The sequence below is a fragment of the Manduca sexta genome, chromosome 4 (assembly GCF_014839805.1).
Source record: "Manduca sexta isolate Smith_Timp_Sample1 chromosome 4, JHU_Msex_v1.0, whole genome shotgun sequence".
NCBI lineage: Eukaryota > Metazoa > Arthropoda > Insecta > Lepidoptera > Sphingidae > Manduca > Manduca sexta.
Genome location: NC_051118.1, coordinates 2822214 through 2846302, shown reverse-complemented (window position 1 = coordinate 2846302; position 24089 = coordinate 2822214). Strand labels below are relative to the sequence as shown.

General features: G+C 34.4%; 1 protein-coding gene across 4 annotated transcripts in view; it reads right to left on the bottom strand.

Annotated features, from left to right (window-relative positions):
• Positions 1 to 17629: 17629 nt before the first annotated feature.
• Positions 17630 to 24089, bottom strand: part of LOC115445883 (KH domain-containing, RNA-binding, signal transduction-associated protein 2) — a 156176-nt gene continuing 149716 nt past the window's right edge. For 2 of the 4 annotated variants that reach the window (XM_037442113.1, XM_030172371.2), the window contains one exon: positions 17630 to 23126. Coding sequence is in view for 1 of the 4 variants with exons in the window: in XM_030172371.2 (XP_030028231.1) it covers positions 23054 to 23126 (73 nt within the window). In the remaining 3 variants the exon portion in view is untranslated. The remainder of the gene's footprint in view (positions 23127 to 24089) is intronic. The other 2 variants (XM_037442103.1, XM_037442107.1) reach the window with 1 other exon arrangement.

Genomic DNA, 24089 nt, shown 5'->3' with positions numbered 1-24089 from the left:
TTAAGAGCGAGATTGTGATCTATTAATTCGGCTTTAACACTCAAATTACCAATGTAACGCTAAATGGTTGAATTCTGATCTTAAGACGTTGAATTTAATTTACACTCTCTCAGATGATATAGCACTTAAGAGCGAGATTGTAACCTATTAATACGGCTTTAAGACTCAAATTACCAATGTCACGCTAAATGGTTGAATTCTGATCTTAAGATGCTGAATTTAATTTACACTCTCACAGTTGATATCACACGAGAGCGAGATTGTGATCTATTAATACGGCTTTAAGATTCAAATTACCAATGTAACGCTAAATGGTTTCCGAAATGGACATCGTTTAGTTTGCCGACTGAGCGGTAGCGCTAGCGTGTTCATATCCATGTTATTTACGTAACAGACTAAAAGCAAATTAATTTTGGTCTCTGAGTAAACGCGTGTGGCCCAAAGCATGGCGGAAGCGAGTTGCATTCGTTTTTTATGTGAGTTTAAATTCTAACTCTGCGTAGATGTGCTAGGGATGCTTTACAAACACATCAGTCCGCTCTGTGACCTAAAGGCTGCTGTCTTGGAAATGTCTGGAGAAAATTAAAATATAAAAAACCGCGATTAAATCCGAAAAGTAGTTTTTTCGATGTCCAACGTTCGCGTAAACATAAGAAATCATTAGCTTTAGGTGGTATAAATCTGATCTATTGTATTTACGAAAAATCAAAAACTAGTTTTATTTCTATGTCTGACGTTCGCGTCAACATAAAATCATTAGCTATGGTATCTTTCGGTGATATAAGCATATCCTCTCCTATACTATATAGTTATGAATTGTAAATATTAAAACTCACCATTTCCAATTTTCTGTTTCACATCGGCATCACTTTTCGGCAACCCTATCGCTATACCCACAAATTCCAGACTCCGGACTGATATTGAGAAAAATCTAAATATAATTTTGCCCAACCCGGGATTCGGACCCAGGACCTCAGAGCGCTGCCGTACCACGCATGCAGTACAACTACGCCGCCAAGGCTATCTTAAGATGCCGTCATTGATTAGTACGCTACCAAGGCAATCTATCTTAAGATGTTGTCTTGTCTGTCTGTCTGTCGCGTCTCATCTACATCGCATTTCAGAATGAAAATGATTTGCCTGTATTAAAACTGCCTTTAAACGCTACATCTCACGCTTGTACCAAATGTATCACCAATCAGATATTAATCAAAACCGATGGAATTCACAATTCGATCACGTACGAATTACACGAATGCTGTATGTGTTTTTTGACACATTTTCGCCGTTAAGCCTTGATCGATGATGATTTGAATCATAATAATAAACCTTTATTGATTTTTATAGACCTATATATTTTTTTATTCGGACATGGCCTAAAAAAAGCGTGGCCTAAGCAAATGGCATGAAAAAGCGGGGATAGCCTAGTTGGGCGTGGAAAGGACTGCCAAGACGAATGTCCGCAGGTTCAAATCGCAAGGGCACACACCTCTGACTTTTCTAAAATCATGTGTGTATTCTTCGTGAATTTATCGTTCGCTTTAACGGTGAAGGAAAACATCGTGAGGAAACCTGCACATCTGAGAAGTACTCTATAGGAATTTCGAAGGTGTGTGAAGTCTACCAATCCACACTAGGCCAGCGTGGTGGACTAAGGCCTAATCCCTCTCAGTAGTAGAGGGGGCCCGTGCTCAGCAGTGGGCAAGTATATGATACAGAGCTGATAATATCATATATAATATATATATAATGGCCTAAACTCCCTGCAACTGATGGTAAGTGGAGTAGAGACCAAGTATAAAGTCGACTGACGAGAGACGGTTATAATAAGGTAAGTTTTCAGTCGACACAATTATGCCAATAATTCAGCGTTTGACTAAGGTTTTCCCGCGTAAATCCTGACCCTCGGGATTTTTTACAACCACGCAACCTCTTCAACAGTATTCGTTATATTTCGACGGTCCTTATTAAAATAAACTGCATTTATTTAAGATAATAAAGATCGAAGTGCTTATCGCCATGGTAATAAACACTAAACAAGCGATGTATATTCGACAGTCCCTACGCAAAGTATTGCGTCTACAAAATGCAATTTTTCAGATTCGATACTTATTCGATACGTAGGGACCGTCGATTTCAGTCAATTAACATATAACCGTAATGTACTATTAACCTAAACGTTCCTTAAGAATTGGAATAACTTTTAGTAAAAACTGTACAAAAATCCGTTCAGTAGATTTTAAAAAAAAATATTACAGCCAAACAGCTTTTGGGGACTTTTGTTTATAATATGTATAGATCGATATTTGAAAATAGTGTTGCACGGGCTGGTCCCGAAACGCGACATTTATGTGGGCCACTATGTCGGCTTTTAGCCTTGTATACAGTCGCTATACAACGGACACAAATATCCAATCACCATCTATATATTTTTTAAGTAAATATAAAGTTAAAACTACCTTATTTTCCCTATAACGAGATATTTCTCACAGGTGGTTCAGGAAGGTGCCGAGTCGCGATAGTGCGACCTCCGCCCCGCTTCCGACCCGTATCGCCAGTCGATAACCTATGAATATGGAACTTTCTGGATATATTCTATGTTCACAGCGTGCAGTAACTGCGTGTTTATATACCTAGTCTTGCCATAAATATTGTAATAAAGAAAAAAGAAAATTGTTAACTGCAAATAACATTTATTACTTTTACAGTGTGTCAGTTTAATACATAAATATAAAACAATTAAAAATATAAAAAGCTTATTCGAAGTGGTCTCCATTGGCTGCAATACAGTCCTTTAAACGATGAGGCCAGTTATCAATAGAAGCACGCACTCTTTCCATGGGAAAATTCTTCACTGCCAATCGTATAGATTGTTTTAGGGACTCCAAATTATCATGGCGTTTAGAGCAAGCTGTACTCTCTAAAACTGACCACAAATCATAATCCAGCGGATTAAGATCGGGACTAGACGACGGCCAGTCTTCAGCTCTGATGAAGTCCGAAACGTTCGATTCCAACCAAGACTGCGTGGACCGAGCTTTATGACCCGGCGCCGAGTCTTGCTGGAAGGACCATACTTGGTTATTGAACATGGTGATGTTAAGGGGCTTAACTACCTTCTCAAGAATGGTATCTTGATACACTTGTGCCGATGTTTTGATACCTTTTCACAAAAATATGGCTCAGTCACTCCTTCATAGCTAACACCCCACCAAACCATCACTGAAGTCGGATAATGTCCACGTTGCACTCTGTCGACTAATTGGGAAGCTTCCTTAGAGCTTTGAGCATAAATACGGTCATTTTGTTTGTTAAAATGTTGCTCAATTGTAAAAATTTTCTCATCCGTAAACAAAATTTTTCTGTGACCTCCCTTTGCGTACCGCTTCAGTAGTTGTTTCGATTTTACCACCCTATTCTTCTTTAAATTATCAGTTAAGAAATGGCCAGTGCGTCTCTTATAGGCTGCAAGTCCTAAGTCATCTTTTAAAATACGCGACATGGTTCTAGGTGCTATCTTCATTTCCCGAGATAAAATCTTTTGCTTTCGGACAGGATTTCTTCGAATTCTTTCCCTTACTGCTTTGACCACCTTTTTTCGTACGAACACTACGTGGACGGCCAGATCTTTTCTGTCACAAACAGAGGAGGTCTCATTGTACCTATTAATAGCCCGGTACACAAACATTTTACTAATACCAAGTGTATGGAGAGTTTTAAAAATTGCATTTGGCTCCATACCTACTTTGTGTAATGCTATCACAGCGATTCGGTTCTCTTTATCACCCCACACCATTTTAATATCGCAAAATATTTTACAATGTATTGGCGCCAAAATGAGAAAACACAATGAACAATCGTATAAAAATGACAGATTCGAAATTCAAATGTAATATTTTTTTATAATTAAGTGTAACAGTATTTATGGCCAGACTAAGTACATAATTTAGTATGTGGAGTCATGCGTAGTCTACGCATCGATATATATGTACTACGTACTAGATTTGGCGTATCGAACTTTCACTGCGTTCAACTGAATTGAACTGCAATCCATTCAAACTGACTAGTATGGTCAATATTTACAGTTTGTGGTTGTGTACGGAGTGTCGCTCATAATATAAGAACTTGAGTCTAAGCGTAAACCTGGATTTGAATAAAAAATATTAGTCAAATTATTTGTTGTTCAAATAGGTTATAACTGACATTTTGGGTGCCATTTTAGTTCAGATTTTAAACAAATAGTTTATATGGACGTTTGTGTCTATAGAATATACGTCAATGTATCTACGTATTTCCTGAATTTATAATCAGGCTCTTATAATGAAAGTGAATAGTTTTTTAATAATTGTTTCTTAGTCGTAGTGCGAGTAAGAGCATGAATATCCTGGCTCGACTGGGGTACCACTAGCTGTTACAATAAAATTAAAGGTCAGCTTGCTGTTGCGTTTCGTGTGATAAATGCCCGGATAACCCGATTATCCGGATATATACGGATGAATGAGTGCCTCAGGGACGTAGTATTCCATTCGCGATGTTACTGTATGTTTGAGGTCTCAGTTCGAATTCCAGGCAAAGGGATCTATCTTTCTCCGGCTATGTCGGATTGCCGTCTCACCGGATGAAGGAACAGAGAGTGCTTGTATATTGCACACGCATTAGTACTTTATAATATCTCCTGCGTGGCTGATTTCCGTTGAGTTTAGCCGCTGTGGCCAAAATTCGTCTAGGAGAGATTAATTCATTTTCACCTCAAATAGCTTGCAATGTTTTTATTCTTTTCATCATATTTGTTCGGATAATATGACCGAATACCTTAGTTAGCATAAACGTACACGGCGCATTTACGTAAAAAAATTATTTTTTCAGTAGCGTATTAGTTGTAAAACAGTCGATTACCGAGGCAGTTGGGTTCAGCCCTCGGTATCTTAACATTAATTTAACATTAAAAGTGACGAACATTTACAAACATTAATTTGTGAAAAACATTAATAAGTTACCAAACCTCAACATCTTATTAAATACACATTGCACCCTTGCTATTTACACGTACATGAGATTTAACATCTCAGGGTAACAACCACTAACATCTAACATCTCAATAGTGTAGTTCTGTGCTTGTGGTGCTGTGTGGTGTGCTTATGAAGTATGAAACTCGTCTGATAGCAGCCTTATTAAGTACGAGCTTGACATCCGAGTTATCATTTTTATGGCGCTCGTTATTCTGAGCTCCTTTACAAGACCTTTGCGCTATGAAAATGGTTTATCAAAGGGTTCCTGATACTTAGTTTCATGTTGGTGAGAATTTAGAGGTTATTTTTATTTAATAACATTGTAATATAGAATTGATAATATAATAGTATTTGTTATTAGTTTATTATCGAATACACCGTGTTGGGAGTTTGTGACTTTTTTATTGCAGTTAAATGACGAGACGAGCATGCCGCTCGTCTGGTGGTAAGCGATACAACCGCCCATAAACAGAAGCAACACTATAAGATTATATTTAGAATTATAAAGTATGATTTAAATATATCTAGGCAACAGAAAAATTGTCTCCAATTTTTTTATTATTTTTTCGTTATGATTCAAAAACCTATCTGTTTTTATAACGTGCCGAAGTTGATTCCTGGTAAGCTTGCCTAATATGTCAATTAATGTGTAGCTGATACAAAAACTTATAACAACGCCATCTCTAAGCACTTGCCTGAACCTGTATCAAGGCCTAGTTTGAAACTTAATTATGCCGCCGACTTCCTAGTTAATGTTTCTTAAGCGATGATATATTTAATTATGTACGATACAGTGCAAAGTTGGTTCAAACTTTACCCAACGCGTGTAAGCTAGGTTCACCTGCAACGGAAATAAACAACTTAATTTAGTCCAATTTGTTATAACACATTGTTAAATTCTGTTTCCAACGATAGTTGTGTAATAATATTATAATAATATCAGCCCTGTATTATTTACCACTGCTGGGCACGGGTATTCTCTACTACTGAGAGGGATTAGGCCTTAGTCCACCACGCTGGCCTAGTGCGGATTGGTAGACTTCACACACCCTCAAAATTCCTATAGAGAATTTCTCGAGAGTATCTTCACAATGTTTTTCTACATTTTATTCGTCTCAGCAGTCCGTTTCACACCCAACTAGGCTATTGCCGCCTGTATGTACATTTCGCACCTTTTTAATTATAGTAAATAGCATTCAAAATAAATTAGAATCGCCCATAAGGTAAGATAACGAATTAATTAAAACCATATACTTATCTACTTGGAAATAATACTTTACAATAAGTTACTTGAGCCGTAGATATAAAATAAAAAAGTGTAAGTTTCGAACAGAATAAATATTAATAAAAAGTAATTATAATTTTACGCCCTCTAAAGCCACTACTCTAAGAGAATTCGTCGCAGTAGCATCATACTTTAAAACTACTATCCTTTTGTAATCATGTTACATATTACATAATTTAATTCATTTTAGTTAGTATTTGTTTTTTTATTACTTAAGTTAACATGTAATTTAGATATAGTTGTGTAATGTGTATTCTTGTAATTGGCATATAAATCAGCCACTAATGATTACTATGTCTTTAGAAATTATAATCTATATATATAAAAATGAATCCCTATTTCCATTGGTCACGCCATCACGCGTGAACGGCTGGACCGATTTCACTATTTTTTTTGTTGTGTTTGTTATTGTCAGGAGAAGGTTCTTATGAAAAAAAATTCAAAAAATTGCGCGGAAAATTAGAAAATTTAAGAAAACTTAATGAAAATATTAATTTTATATAACTGTCAATTTTTGAAATAATTGTCAGCGATTGACCGAATGCGCGCTGCAAATTCATAGTTAAGACAGGACAACGTCTGCCGGGACAGCTAGTTTAGATATAATTGCGTAAATATCCATTTGTGAGATATTGCAGCCGCAATCAGGCCCCAGCTCAGCAATATTCTTTGCTCCAGGGAGCAAAACGCTGGTAATTCTGCTGGTACCTGAACTAGATTAAAAAAACATTGAAAAGCTAATTTAAAATATACATTGAACTTAATGTCACTAAAAACGTTGCTTAACGCAATTCAGAATAAGTCATTCGTAAGCACTTTAAATGATTGATCTGTTCGCGACACACTGATTTGCACACGGCCGAAGCCACGGGCGCAACTAGTAGCTCCATAATATAGAGACCACGTCCTGAAACTAGTACGTTAAACTCTATGTTTACTCGTTAAATGCATAATGTCAGTTAGGAACAACTGAAGTAGTTAGTTTAACTGCCAAACGTTTCAGTTAAGCGCTAAGTTCAACCTTGAAGGTGATTGTGTTAGTTGGTATTTTAAGTGGAAAGTTTTGAGTTTAACTTTGGAACTGTTCTTGTGATCTAAGGAGTCCAGGAGGGGTGGACAGAACTTCTTTCTTAGTTTTATTTATTTATAGGATTATTAAAGTAATGTACATTGATAAAATCCAAAACATTGAGGTACATATTATTAAGGCTAAGTGTCATTACAAAGTATACATGACCACAGCGCGCTTGGTATGTATGACTCAATAAGCAATTTATATAATTTTAAATTGCATATTAAAAAGTACCAATAAATTCTAGAATAATAATGCTATATAAAATTACATTACTAAAACAATAAATTTAGCATAAAAATTAATAATTGACTCTGAAAATTAGAATACATACTGATATCCATTTTAACAAATTTTGTTCTATATGACCGGTATCAAAGTTTTAACTTGATATCGGTCAAGTCAAGGTAAAATAAATTTGGCTTTTTGTAAGGGGTACGCAGAGACGTAACTAGATCACCCTAGATATCCATGGAGACGATACTATTTAAATATTACACTCACACAATACACAATGTCTACCAATTTACACAAATGCACAACACGCCTTATCCTAGAAGGGGTAGGCAGAGGTGCAACCACGTCACGCATTTTTCACCAAGCTTGTTCCGTCCCGTGATGTGATAGGAAGCGAGTCCATCATGATATCGGGCATACATTTCCGACTTCGGGTTGATGAGCAGAAGAAACTCCAATAACACTGGCTGTCCTGAGACCTTAGAGTGGTAGTCGTATTGAGCACGCAATCAAACTGCGTCACCGAGGCACTCTTTACCAGCTTGTGAACACACACACACACACATACATCCCGCATTTATCCTATATGTATGCAGAGGCGCAACCATGGCACCCAATTATCGCCAAGTGTGTTGAGTCCCATGATGTGATAGTGGGCGAGCCTATCGCCATATCAGGCACAAATTCCAGACTCCGAGCCGATACTGAGAAGAAAAACCCAAATATCACTTTACCCGACCCGGGATTCGAACCCAGGACCTCAGAGCGCTATCGTACCGCGCATGCAGTACAACTACGCCATCAAGGCAGTTAAACTTGTGAACAGACTTAAAAAAAAGGATTTTAATTTCACGTACTTATATTCTTTAAAATTTTTTGTTACTTCAGAATTTCGCTATTTATTAACCAATTTGGAAATTTCTTTTTGTATTTGCAATTTTATTTATCTATCCGTGTGCTTAATTTACGTTACCAATTAAATGTATTTACTGCAAATGTGCTGTAATTCAAGAGATAACGTATTTTTATATCTGACCAGTATTCTTTTTCAAATGCAGTTGAATAAGTTTTAAAAAGAAAAATTAAAAAAGAATAAAATATAAAGGAATTCTATTTACGTAGTGACGTCAAAGAGCTTAAGATATCGATAGCGAAGCCCCTTGACGATTGATTCTTCGACACTTTCAACTGATTTGAATATTTCCATCGCTGTCGGTGTTTATCGGTTATTCTCTAGGGATGACGTGTGAACTTGTGATGTGCTTATATCGATAGTTTTATTTGTTACTATACTATCTATCTATTTATATTATAAAACAGAGTCCCCATTTCTATCTTCTGTATGTTATCGATTTACTCAAAATCTATTGAACGGATTTTTATGAAATTTGGTATGGAGATAGTTTAAGACCCTGGGAAGGTTATAGACTTATATCCCGGGAAAATATATAGCGGGACTTTTATTCTGGACAACTCCTTCACGTGGGCGAAGCTACGAGCAAAAGTTAGTACCTATAGAAATAAAGGTTTGTGTTCATTATTATTTATAAAATAGTTAAGCATTGTGTTATTTGTTTTTCGATTATATTCACAATTTACTAAAGAATAAATATTAGTGTTTCGTCGGTTATGTTAAATGAAAATGTTATTTCCTTATTTGAGTTTATTTTTGGCTTCATGATCTAATTTGAAACTTTATTAGACATTATAGATATTGTGTTTATTGTAGGCGTTATTCAAACTTTAGATCTATAAATGAAGCAGATTTGTTATTAGAAATATGTTATTAGAAAGTATACTCCTCCCTCTATTAATAAAAACATAACTGTAATGAAAAACTATATTCTAGTATAATCCTTCTATTAATAAAAACAAAACACTAACCCCCTTATTCATAGACGTTTTTTATCGAACGATCGAGTAAGGCTGTGATAACAAGTCTGTTTCTCAGTGCTGACGGCATGGCAGTCTTCGCAATGCGTAAACGTAGGGCCGTTGTGATTGGCTAATATTGAAATACAACAATAATAACCAATCACAACGGCCCTATGCCTATTTCTCAGTGCCGTTGGGCACTGAGAAACAGGCTTGTTATCACAGCTTTACTCCGTCCTTAGATAAAAAACGTTTATGAATAAGGGGGTAAGGAAACATTGCCGTCTTTTAATACTCAGTATACAGAGATGAAATACCGCATAAAATGACTTAATAAACAAGTTACAAAAACATGTAAGTATAGCAATTGGGACAAAAATATATTAGAAAATGGTATTTAAAACACCAGATACAAAACACGTATTTTCCAAATAATCTTTTTTAATCAAATTCTTTTTGAAAGAAATTATTAGGTCTAATTATTATGTCTGTATATATGAAGAGGAAGGATTTCATTGTCTATTCTTGCTGTCGAGCTGCATTGTAAGCATGATTATAATATGGTTTGCAGGACATTACCAGCGGAGATAATATACCATAAGAGAGCAGCACATTTTATAATGTCTGAGGATGGCGAGCGCAGTGGAATACTAAACAATACTTTGTAATTCAAGGTGTTGGATGGTGTTACTACTGTTTATGGGCGAACGTATCGCTTACCATTACTCGAACGGCAAGCTCGTCTTGTCATTCAAAGCAAATTCAATAAAAAAATCAGTGTAAGACTAAACGATTTCTTATATTTACGTGAATGTTAGACATTTGAATAAAACTATATTTTGTATTTTATCGCGGTTTTATATTCTATTTTTCTCCCGACGTTACGAAGACGTTGCAACCTTCGTGGCCGGTAAAATCCGCTAAATAGTTTTAATGAAATGTATGCAGTACCAGTTGTCTGGCAATATTTTGTAATGCGCTTGAATTATCACATTCTTATATATCATAGAAAATGAAATGAAAAAGATATTCTTTGTAAATAGAATAAGAATTGGTTGAGAACTAAAGTAGTTATGCATATCTAGTTGAAATATTGTTCTGAGCAAAATTGAGGGCATGGTGAAGTTATCGCGCTATTTCTTTCTCACACATGCAGTATTATGGCCGATGACACTCGGTGACGTCACAGTTTACTACTTTTGTTTATTGACAGCTACCCATTTCATCAAATTTCAAAGCTTTATAACTATATTTACTATTTTGTAGATTTCGAAAATTCTTTTTGCACTAGATTTTGGATAACATATATTTTTGATGATTATATCAAAATAAGGAGTCAACTACCGACTTAAATGTTTTAGATTGAGTTGCCTCGAAGGCAAAATTGCAGCGCACCAAATCGCATTTATTGCTAGTTTAATGATTCGGCACGTCGTGGTTTATTTCTACTGGACGCAGTGTTAGCGAGCGAATTAATGAGACTATTGAATCGATTCTGCGAGCGTAGGTGTCGCTGGATATTTGATCACCAAATTATATCTAAAAATGGCCACTTACTGTTGTCAGTATTATAAAACAGACATCACGCATTTATCCCCGAAGGGGTATGTAGAAGCGCAACAAGAGTACCCATTTTTCACCAAGTATGTTCCGTCCTGTAGGGGGCGAGACTATCGCCATATTGGGTACAAATTTCAGACTCCGCGCTGATACTGAGCAGAAATACCTAAATATCACTTTGTCTAATCCCGGATTCGAATCCAACAACCCAGAGCGCTGCCACACTGCGCATGCAGTACAACTACGCCACCGAGGCAGTGGTATTATAACTATAATAACATTTCCTATTCGTTGGATAACATTGTTATCTTCTAAATACTTATGTAATATCTGGAATACTAGTGTTGCGTTATAATTATATTATTATATAATATCAGTCCTGTACTACTATCCCACTGTTGGGCATGAGCCTTCTGCTACTATTGAGAGGGATTGAGGTTTTACTCATCCATGCAGACCTAGTGCGGATTGGGATATTTCACATACCTTCAATTTTGAACCAAAATGGAAGGGCAAAGAAGAATGCCCTTAGATTTTGAGCCTACAGACATTAAATCATGGCTGATCTCCGAACGTCACACGACGATGACTATTATACCAAGTCCTACAACTTGTCTACGATGGCTATCCCGGCGAATACAAATATACCAAATAACAAAAAGAAGTATATCATTGCTAATAGCTTGTTATTATCGATACTCATTTGTTTATAATACCTTATTTGGTTCTCATTAATATCATTTCGAGTTTAATGATGTCGACTTTATCGATATTTGATGGTTGACATCTCTACGAGCACAAAATATTTGTTCGCAACTAAATGGAGTACCTGTTTGTGCCATTTGAAATATAGTTAAGGTTCTTTAATGTAGCGTTTTGTTACATTGTTTGGATTTTATGGTGTTACAATACATTTCAAACTTGTAGTGTATTGCTTTTAAAATGTTTTGATTTTATGTCTGTTGGTTTGGACGTGTGAAAATATTTTCCGGGAAAGAAAAGCATATTATATAGGGTCATTTTGATATTACGTTACTAAATGAAACCACGTACTAATCGTTTTGAAAATAACACTTATACTTGAACCGTAGATGTAAAATAAAAGTGTTAGTTTCGAACAAAACAAATATCAATAAAAATAATTTTATTTTACACGCGTTAATGCCACTACTACTCCAAGAGAATTCGTCGTAACGCCATCACACTTTCAGTAAGAAATACACTCACGCACATACAATATACGCACTAAACAACAAAATGACCAAAAATACTGAAATTTACCAGGATGTTTGTTGAAAATATCCGATATTCTTGGATGGTTTTTGGCACAGCGTTACCAAAGGTAAAGGCGATTATGTGGTTTAATTTATTAACACAATGTCAAAATAATCCTGTATACGTAATCTAATAACTATAATTAGGTACTCGACTATAGATAGATATGAAGGATTGCCCAAATACAGATATACATATCTATACATAAAGATGAATCCCCATTTCCCTTGGTCACGCCATCACGCGTGAACGGCTGGACCGATTTCTCTATTTTTTGTTGTGTTTGTTATTGTCAGGAGAAGAATATTATGAAAGGGAAAAATCAAAAAATTGCGCCGAATATTAGAAAATTTAGGAAAACTTAACGAAGATATTAATTTTATATAACTGTCAATTGTTCGAAATAACTGTCAGCGATTGACAGAATGCGCGCTGCAAATTCATAGTTAGGACGGGACATGGTCTGTCGGGTCAACTAGTATATTATAAATATCAGTCCTGTATTATATGCTGTCCCACTGCTGAGCACGGGCCTCCTCTAGTATTGAGACGGATAAGGCCTTAGTCCACCGCACTGGTTTAGTATGGTTTGGTAAAATTCTCACACCCTCAAAATTCCTATAGGGAACTAATGCAGTTTTCCTCACGATGTTTTTCTTCACCGTTAAAGCAAGCGATAATTCACAAAGAATACACATAAAATTTTAAAAAATCAGAAGGGTGTGCCGTTGGGATTTGAACCTGCGGACTATCGTCTCGACATTCCATTCCACACTCAACTAGGCTATCGCCGCTACAATATTAATTATGTGTCTTACGTTGCGCAAAATATCAACAAAAACCTCCCGAAAACAATTCTCATAATCCCAATAAAACAACATTCAATAGGCCTGTTTTTCATACAAACATGTTGAGTTATGGTCGCCTTGTGTTGATAAACGGAGCCTTGACCACATAAATATGAACAACTAACTTATTTTTATTACAGAAACTAGCGACCCGCCCCGGCTTCGCACGGGTGCAATGCTGATACTAAATACACTACAGAAAAACTGTGAACGTTGTATATAAAAACATAGCGGCCCGCTCTGGCTTCGCACGGGTATAACATAACAAAATAACAGTATTTCTCCACTATTTAATGGATGTTATTATACATATAAACCTTCCTCTTGAATCACTCTAAAAAAAACCGCATCAAAATCTGTTGCGTAGTTTTAAAGATTTAAGCATACATAGGGACAGAGAAAGCGACTTTGTTTTATACTATGTAGTGATGTGCCGATTACTCATATTAGAAGAATTATCGTTAGCAAAGTCTGTGTTTTTTTTATTGCTTTGAATGATTAGACGAGCTTGCCGTTCACTTGATCACTTTAACCATTGATGTATATGTACTACGTACTAGATTTGGCGTTCCGAACATTCACTTTGTTCAACTGATTTGAACTGAACATTCAAACTGACTTTAGTACGGTCAATATTGACAGCTTGTGGTTGTGTACGGAGTGGCGCTCATGATATAAGACCTCGAGTCTAAGTGTAAACTTGGATTTGAATAAAAAGTATTAGTCAAATAAGTATAATTATTTGTTGTTTGAGTGAATAAATATGTTATAACAGTGCCATTTTGTTTGCCATTTTAGTTCAGATTTTGAACAAATAGCTTATATGGACGTTCGTGTCTATAGAATATACATCAATAACTTGAACACAATTTCTCGAGTACAATATATAATTTTTAAATGTCTTTATAAATTCATGGACTAATCTATTATAGAAAATAGTTATCGTAATTTCGCAGCTCGTTTATTTACGTCAATGCTAAATCATGTACAATATTGATAACCGATAATTGAATTTATTGATTGATTGACTTTTATATAAATATTTACTACACTATTCATTCAAATCAATGTCAATCATAAATTATTTATTCAAATGTTTGAAATACGTTGTATATGAAATGAGATAAACATTCTTAGAAAATGTTTTTTCTCACGTTTGATTTTTGCTATCGACATTTGCTGAAAACAAAGAGTTCTAAGATTATATGGAACGCACATTGAGATGATTGTCATATCAAAATTTTGCGCTTATGTGATGGTTACTCAATCCACCGTGAAATAGCAAAAATCCAATGTAAAATGCTTCATATTTTTTCCGTATCATGATTTGCACGTTTTTACTGCGCATATTACCATACTTTCTGTAAATATATGGTTTGTCTAAGGCGCTGAAACATCTTGTCACACGACATTTCAAATAAGACAGCGACTTATTACCAATTTGTAAGTTTTGGAGCAAAAATATGGCTACGATGTTCGGTTTATAACTAACTTAAACAGTTTAATGTCTGGCTCAAACAGATTTTAATCCATTATTGTTAATGATTTTTTAATGAACTTAAAAAGGTATTGTATTATTCAAATTAGTATTTTTTTAATAGTTAAAAAGCTATCATTCATGTATGCACAGTTTACAAATACTAGTGATTAAATGGTGCGAAATTAATTACAAAAACACTCATTGCGATGCAAATTAATTACAATTGTAAATCACGAATCGAAATGTTTATTTAATTATTATAATGGATATAACTTTAATTGTAATTTATACTATTTGTTGCTGTAATATTTTTTGAATCAGTGATTGGTTTGGCTATCTATGTGTTGGCACGGATGTCATAACTATTGCTGGGTTTTCATAAGGCCAAGGCATAGTGACCCCAGTGCACCTGACGGTAAGTGGAATGGGGTCCAAAAGAATGTCGACTGACGAGAGAGTCTCTTGACAGTCGACACAATTATGCCGGCCTGTTGGAACCGGATATGCAAAGTCGATCCCGGAACGCGACACACTTACGTGAGCCACTATGGTGGGTTTTACAGTTTATTTATAATATCCTATCACCAGCCATTTATATCATCTTTGATTACCTTGGGCTTTCCGTAGGCAATGCGAACAAGTGTACAATTTAACTATAAGCATCACGCTTCTACTTTTATAAAACAATATCAAAGCAAGGAGTTCAGGACTCCAGTCACAATAATATTAATTTCTTAAATTCTAATGTGCATTTTACAATACAAGTATAAGTTATTATTTATTAATTCATCGCATTATAATTCTCTTTGCTTCATTGATTTGTTTCCATAATGTTGTTTCCATAAGTTTACGAATGCATTCCATATTCAAACTGCTATTAAAAGCAATCACCACAATGTACAGCGGTTGCAACTCAATACATGAATATTCTTCGCATCATAAATCATAATATAAACCGCTTTTAATGAAGATATACAACTATTCCTTGATGGTCTCCACCAGGCATTCAATTGATGATGATGATGATTATTATTATTTATTTGAATGATAAGAGCAGCTTGTCTTTCGCCTGATGATGAGTGATACGACAGCCTATTAACCAGTAGAAACACCTTCCAACACCTTCAATTACAAAGTATTGTTTGGTATTCCACTGCGCTCGCCATAGGACTTGAGATGTTAAGCCTTTAATGTCTAGTAGTTATACTGGCTACAATATCCGTGACGCCTTTCTGTAAAAATCCTTTTTCTCTAAAACCCATAGAGGTATCAAGTTGAAATTTATGTCAAGTACTACAGTCTATAATTTCTTTCAGTTGTGAAAAAATCAAACTTATAAGTCAACGCGATCATAAGATGTGACCGTTTATGTCTTATATGTTGAGATTTTATAAAGGAATCAAAATCTGTATGGTAGTTCCCTTTGACCTACAATCATGAAATTTGGTAAGCAACTTCATGGCTTATAGCTAAGAAGTGTATGAGTTTCTTGCTTACAGCACGTATAAAGGAAAAATCTAAAATCCTTTAATACGTACTTATATACTTAGATACCTTACCTGCAAAGTTGTTTGCAGAAGTCGGCACGAGTCAACCTCGCGCTTGTCCATTTTCTGCCACATTGGTATTTTTTTATATATTTAAAAACTAACAAAACATACACACCTCACGCATTTATCCCCGAAAGGGTATGCAGAGGCGCAACTAGGGCACCCACTGTTCGCCAAGTGTGTTCCGTCCCATGATGTGATAGGGGGGAGCCTATCGCCATATCGGGCACAAATTCCAGACTCCAGGCTGATATTGAGCAGAAAAACCAAAAATCACTTTGCTCGACCCGGAATTCGAACCCAGGACCTCAGAGCGCTGCTGTACTGCGCATTCAGTTCAACACAGTGATATAAGTAATATCAGCCCTGTATTATATTCTGTTCCACTGTAGGGCACGGGCCTCCTCTACTACTGAGAGGGATTAGGCCAGCCACGCAGCCACGGCCACGCAGTGATATATTTCACGCAAAAATAAAAGCTAGGGCAAGGATGGCGAACTGGTTAATATACCACTTTAATAAAAAAAGCACATGGCTTGTAAAGTACCATCCAGGACTTTTTTATGACCCAACGACGTTTGTTTTTGGTGATCCGCAAAGTGACTTTACTGCACCCAATGTTAAACAAACTGACGCCCAAAGAATGATACATACAGGGTCACTTTGACATTGCGTTACTAAATGAAATCATACTCGTCTTCACCTTTGGAGATTGTGCAAAAAATCATCCATTAATAACTAATATTTTTACCAAAAATCCTGGTTTTAGTTTTCTGATTTTTTGATCATTTTGTAGTTTAATGCGAATATGGCGTTATGTGTATTTCTGACTGAAAGTATGATGTTGCCGCTGCAACGAATTCTCTTAGAGAGTAGTATTAGTGGCATTAGGGCGCGTACAATTAAAATTACTTATTATTTATTTTGTTCGAAACTTAAACCTTTTTATTTTACATCTACGGCTCAAGTAACTTATTGTAGTATTATATGCAAGTATATAAGTATGTGGTTTCATTTAGTAACGCCATGTTAAAATGACCCTGTATATTAATTGCATATTACTCGTATATTCGAACTATTGTTACGTGTCACTTATGACACGCGTGCAATTCTTTCGCCATCCCTGAGTAGTAATAAAACAACGAAAATATTTATAGATAATTTTATTAACAAAAAGCACAAATACATAGAATATTTTACATACAGTTTTCTGTTGTTCCTAATACAGTACATTCGCACTTGGGTTCTATTTGAGTTGCAATTAAAAATATCAAATGATCCAAGATGTTTGTCCAAACATTGGAGTCGTCTGGACAAATACTCGAAGACCGTCAACATTTAGACCAATTGGATCCAATGTTTGTCGAACTTTGATAAAGTTTCCATGGCTTGTTAAAATAGATTTCATGTTTAATAATTGGGGGAAAATATATTTTCCTTTTGCCAATCAAGCTACTGTACAATTTATATTTGGTCCTTCGAGCAAGATTAGCATGAGGATTGAAAATGCATTATTGAAAAATCAACCTTATTACATAATATGACTCCAACCCAACTCAAACTAATACAAATAATTTAAAATCATACATATAATACTTTATCTTAGAATCGATGCTAAAACACGTTCTTTCTTTGGTTAAATAGCTCTTTATAGTTTGTTTTATATCAATACTGTTCAAATTATTTTAATTCCCTACCTCAGATGCAGTTTGAATTAGGTTTTAGGAAAAAAAAATGGAAACTGTGAAAAAAATAATATTAAAAAGGCAAGTTTATCATGTAAATAGTACTTTTTCGTCACAATTTCGTTATTAATGAGTTTTGAGTTATAAAATTTTGCATCTGTTACAAATATTTCCATATGTACTTCAATATGTACAAATAACGATATGTTATTAAACCATCCATTTATGTTCTGTTTCCAGAACCTTTCGAATATCTCATAATCCTTTGTTACATTTGGGTAATTAAAAAAAAATTAAAAAGATAAAAAAACTTTTTTTTGTAGTTTTTCAATATGTGTAGCTTTGGAAAATACATTTTTTACACATATACAATATATAAAAGAATGTTGGTGTTATATCTTTTTTTCTCTATGACTACAATTTTGAGAGAGATTTTCACTATCTACATATCACAAAACACATATTACGAGGTTTAAGCAATTATTTAAGTTTACATCAATTATTTTTTAATATTAAATATCTTAATTTAAACACACTTTAATACTCCATTTAATTATAAAAGGTTTTTTTACGTCTCAAAATATTTGAAAATGTCCTTTCGTAATTTTTAAATGTTGGTAGATTAAAAACATTTCTTTCGTCATCTTAGTCTATTATACACAAAGTTGACGAACAATTTGTCAAATATTGGTAGTTTTTAACACAGTTTCTGATCCTTTTCTACACATATTACCTCTAAAAGCCCTAATCTTTAGTCATACCTTTGTATGGGGGGTGCAGTGAGCAGGCTTGGTTTCCAAGTCCGTCCCTGGATTTTTTAGTTGGTAAAAAATATTTGCAACCTTTTTTGTGAAAAGTAAGTATATCTTATTTTACCAGAACCAATTTTCAAATATTTTGAAATTATTTATAGCATAGTTTACTGCCCAATGGACGCTCGACAGCATTTAATTTTAAGAAACGTTTAATACCTATTTAATCTGAAATAAGATATTTGAACACGGTAAATCTTGAGTGGAACTCCCGGTGCACGAGCAAAACAATGTGCCTGATAAAGAATGCCAAGAGTGTTGTATTTTCATTGGCGATATTCTACAAGACTTATTTGTAGTTTCGTTAAGCGAAATGAATTTTCTTTTTATTTATATAAAGTTTATTTTCCTATAAATAGGCCAAATAAGTGCCACTATAACATTGTCAACTGGTATTGGCAATCTTATAAAATATTTTAGGTGTGATGATAAGTTTATAAGTGTATTTGTAAGCGGTGTTTTTATTTCGAAATATACTGAGACATAAGTCAAAGTTTACTGAGAAAACACGATGAAACTGCAGACTCCAAATGATAAATATTTCATGAGTTTCTGAACGGTAAAATAAACTCAGGCATTAAGTAAATATATACATTTATATTACAGTTTTAGTATATATTTTAATACTGCAATAAGATATAGTTTAGAATAAGTTTCAACCAAAAATGTAAACACATAATTTCACATAACGTGTTTTCCACAAGAGTTGCTTTTTTATATTAAGGTTTAATTTTCGTATCGATTTTGACTTATATCATAGTACATATATACGTATGGATAGATATTTTCTGCAATATAAATCTATTAATAGTTGACCCATATCTCCTTTCGTAACGCATTAACTTCATAAAGATATTACATTTTTTTGTAGGTTTAGTATAACAAGTCATGAACTGATGAACATTGGGGACGAATTACATATCAAATAGCAGAACCTCGCACCCCCTCCTCGCCGTATGTGAGACACAAATTTCACACCCGTTTGATAATTTAAAAAATATACCAGTCCGAAACCTTAGGAAAAAAAAAATAACTGTGGTGGGAATGGCGCGTGTAACTACAATAGATAACGAGCATCGATTGAAGAATCAATTTCGCAAAACATCATAGCGTTGGATGTCATACTGACTAAATATGAATGTGCTCACGACTTGTGCCTCTATCCGTAACTTATGTAATAATATGTCCGTAGAAGTAACAAGGTTTTTAATCAGAAATTGAGATGACACGAATAATAATTTGCTGGTGGTAGGATATTTTATATTCGCACGGATAGCGACCACCGTACACAAGGTGTTAAAACCCGCTATAGTGCCCCACGTAAATTTGTCACATGATTAGCCTGTGTATATCCGGTCCAACAGGTCGGCATTATTGTGTCGACTAAGGGGTAATCATCTCTCGTCAGTCGATATTCTATTGGACTTTAATCCATTACCATCAGGTGCTGATGTGGTTATTTTGCGTGGGCTTGTATAAAAAGAAAATGTCTGCTATTCTATACTCAATAAGTTAATCCCTAGATGTCGTTAAAATCGGAACACAACACTACTATTTGGTCTAAAATAGACGTTGTGATTGTATCTATAAGACAGGTTTTCGCATACGAGAAACATAACACCAGTAAAAGAGTTTTTTGCCATTTCTTTTCTCGTGAGAACTGCTTTACGAAATGTTAAAAGAGAAAATACTGACTGAATTTAAATAATGTATGGAGATGTATGTCTGGAAATCGTTGGGGGAGGCCTATGTTCAGCAGTGGACTTTATGTGGCTGATGATGATAATGAAATAATGCTTAACATTTGAATAGTTCAATTTTAAATAAATCATTTCATCCCAATGAAAAAAAACATTTTTGCTCCCCTCAATAGTTCTAGATACGGCCCTGTGCAAATAATTTATTCAAATTGAAACGTAAACTTGCCAACGATAGTAGATAACCTTTTTATAAGGATTTTTTAACACCGTAAAGACACCAGTAATGAAGAGAATAAAATGTTTGATAAAACCGTTGTCCTATCTTGAATTAAATATTTGTTTTCGCGAATTGGTGAGCTGCCATTAATGTCTTTTTATGTTTGCGTAAAAATGTCAAATTTACATTTCAAAAATTAAATACAGTCAAAAAGACACTTTACTTATCATCGTTATATATTATGTACTACGTAATAGATCTGGCGTTCCGTACACTCACTGTGTTCGGCTCAACTGTAATGCAATCCGTACACTTGACTTTAGTATGACTTCAACATTGATATCGTGTGGTTATATACGAAGTGGCGCTCATAATATAAGAACTCGAGTCTAAGTATAAACCTGGATATGAATAAAAAGTTTAGTCAAATAAGTAAAATTATTTGTTGTTCAAGTGAATAAATAGGTTATAATAGTGACGTTTTGGTTGCCATTTTAGTTCAGATTTTGAACAAATAGTTTATATAGACGTTCGTGTCTATAGAATATACGTCAATGTTATTTATTGTTGTGGAGTGCAAAGGCTGATTTATTCATAATTACTGGATTTAGTTAGATTACTGACATGCATTCTGGAATTTGCCGGTGCCCGATTTACAGCCGATTTCAATAAACGATCCCAATCTCAGTCTTCAAACCGATTCCGAGAATGAACCAATCAAAATAACTCATTTGTAAGAATGCCAAAAAACCTTTGGTCTGATTGGTCCATTTCTGAGAGGTCGAAAAAAGTGATTGGAAATTTCTATTAAAATTTGCGGGTAAGCAGGCCGGCGTAATTGTTGCAATTGTAGTTTGTTGTCTCGCATCATTAAATAACTATAAATTAGGAGGAGTTAATCACTTGGTATCAAGTTCGCTGCAGTTAACCCTATGCTTGAATAAATGTAATGACGTAAATTTTTTTTTATATATTTTCTTGGTAGAAGTGGGACGTAAAAATCATTTTTTTTCTTTTACGTTTAACAGAATTAAATCCAGAAAATATCAATCCATACAATTATAATCAATTTTTTATTATTATTATATGTAGATATATGTATTTATGTACCTAATCTATGTGTATGTACACAGTTCACGTCGAAGGCATGGGACATTAACCATCGTGTTCCTCTACACAAGCTTATGGGGTTTACTTTAAATTGACTAGAAATAAATTGTTTTTTTATTACGACATTCGTGATGCGGGTCATGGGTTACTGTTGATGCCCTAAATCCGACCCTGTTTGTAAAGTAACGTTCGAAATTTGAATTTTTCGAATATAAAAACGGTTATTTTTCATGAACACATAGTTGAGGATTTAAAGAATGTTTGAAACCTTTTTGGATGTTTAAAAAGTTAATTTTTTGTTAATGTAATGTTGTTTGGAACTATTGAGATAGTTTTTTTCCCATTAATCCAAATAAATACTACCATATACAAGGTGTTAAAACTCGGCATAGTGGCCCACGTAAGTGTGTCGCGTTCCGGAATCGGCCTGTGTATATCCGGTTCCAACAGGACGACATAATCGTGTCGACTGTCGAGGGGTAATCATCTCTCGTTAGTCGGCATTCTATTGGACCCCACTCCACTTACCATCAGATGTAGTGGGGTCATCTTGTACCCGTGAAAAAATTTATTTGTCGTACTCTGTCTTAATTGACAATTGCAATAGTTATCGACCGTTACTGAACATCGTTATTGTTATTCGGTAGTGCGGTTACTATACTACAGTTTTATTGATCGCTAATTTGTGCTAAATAACACACACGACGTATAGCTCTTAATTATGTTCGGGTAAACTTAGAATGAATTTAAGGGTATTTTAAATTGTAACCATGGTAACATCACGAAGGTCGTAATAACAAGGTACTTGGGTATTTAAAATATTTAAAAGATGCAGTACATGGCATTTAGTAGGTAATTTTTTTAAGAAGTAGGAACTTATTTTCGGATTAATCCCTTTTGCCACTTACGCTTTTATACGGCAGAAGCCTGTACCCAGAATATGTTGTTTAAGAGAGACTTACTTACCTTTTTATCGGGCATAAAGAGGCATCAACATTTTGTGATAGGTCTAAATAATGTACCTCAATTAATATATCATGTACTGCTCTTATAAATATTACAGAGGTACTCAACTTTGGGTTCAAAACATCTCTGTAAAATCCATTTGCATTACTAAAAGGCGATAGCTGGTGTCGGAAATATTTCATATTTGGAACGAAGCCAGCTACGAGTTGAGAACCTCTGAATAATAATCGATGAGAAAATAATCGATACAAAATAATCGACGTTGCATAACATATTCGATTGCGTGTAACACAAGACAGTATCGATACTAATCGATTTATTCTACAGTAACTAAACTTATGCTAATGAAATTTGACTATTTACGGTATAAAGTTACGCTAGGTTTATGTTAACTCCCACTCCTGTGACGAATTCATCTCTGATGAGGGGCAGGAGAGCCGTGTGCCTGCAAAAAAAAACAATTTAGTATATTATTCTTTTTTTATTTTATTTATTGGCTAAAACAAACGATTGTATATTACATTATACATAAGATAGGATGAAGTTGACAGAATATAGTTAAATATACAATGAACGACATTTTCCACGTATTAATTAACAAGGATTGCATAATACAGGGCGCATTACAATTGGCGCATTGCAAACAAAAACTTATGGATAATAGTAGGTTTATACATATTTTAAGTTGTTATTTTTAAAAAATTAAAAAAAAATTATAAAAAAAACAAAAAAAAGTTAATGTACATGAATATAAAATTATAATTGATTAACTAAGTTTTTATTGCTTTGAATGACGAGACGAGCTTGCCGTTTGATGGTAAGCGATACGACGAGTAAACAGTAGAAACACCATCCAACACAATTACAATGTATTGCTTGGTATTCCACTGCGCTCGCCATTCTGAGACATGAGATGTTAAGTCTTATTATGTCCAGTAATTTCACTGGCTACAATGTTCTTCAAATCGGAACACAAGAGTGACTACACACTGCTGCTTGGCGGCAGAAATAGACATTACGGTGGGCCCTATTCAGAAAAACTCTCATATATGAGAGACCTATCACCAGCAAAGTAAAATACCATTAGTAACATGTGCTATTAATATTTTCCAAAAAAATTTATGTACAGGCATAAAAATCTATGATTTGAGTAACATACATATCATTCTTTAGTAATCTAAAAATAAGACTTGATATTTTTAAAAGATCAAATTATAGATAGGTCAATTTACGTGGGAAAATAATTAATATATGCATAAAGTGTTATCTAAATAATATAAATATTTTATTATGTTTTTATATATTTTTTTGTTATGTTATTATTGAACAAAGAAAGAATTGATCGAAAAGATTACTTATAATTTTTTTTCTGTTAAATGTACCAAGAAATATACGTAGTTTGGAAGCT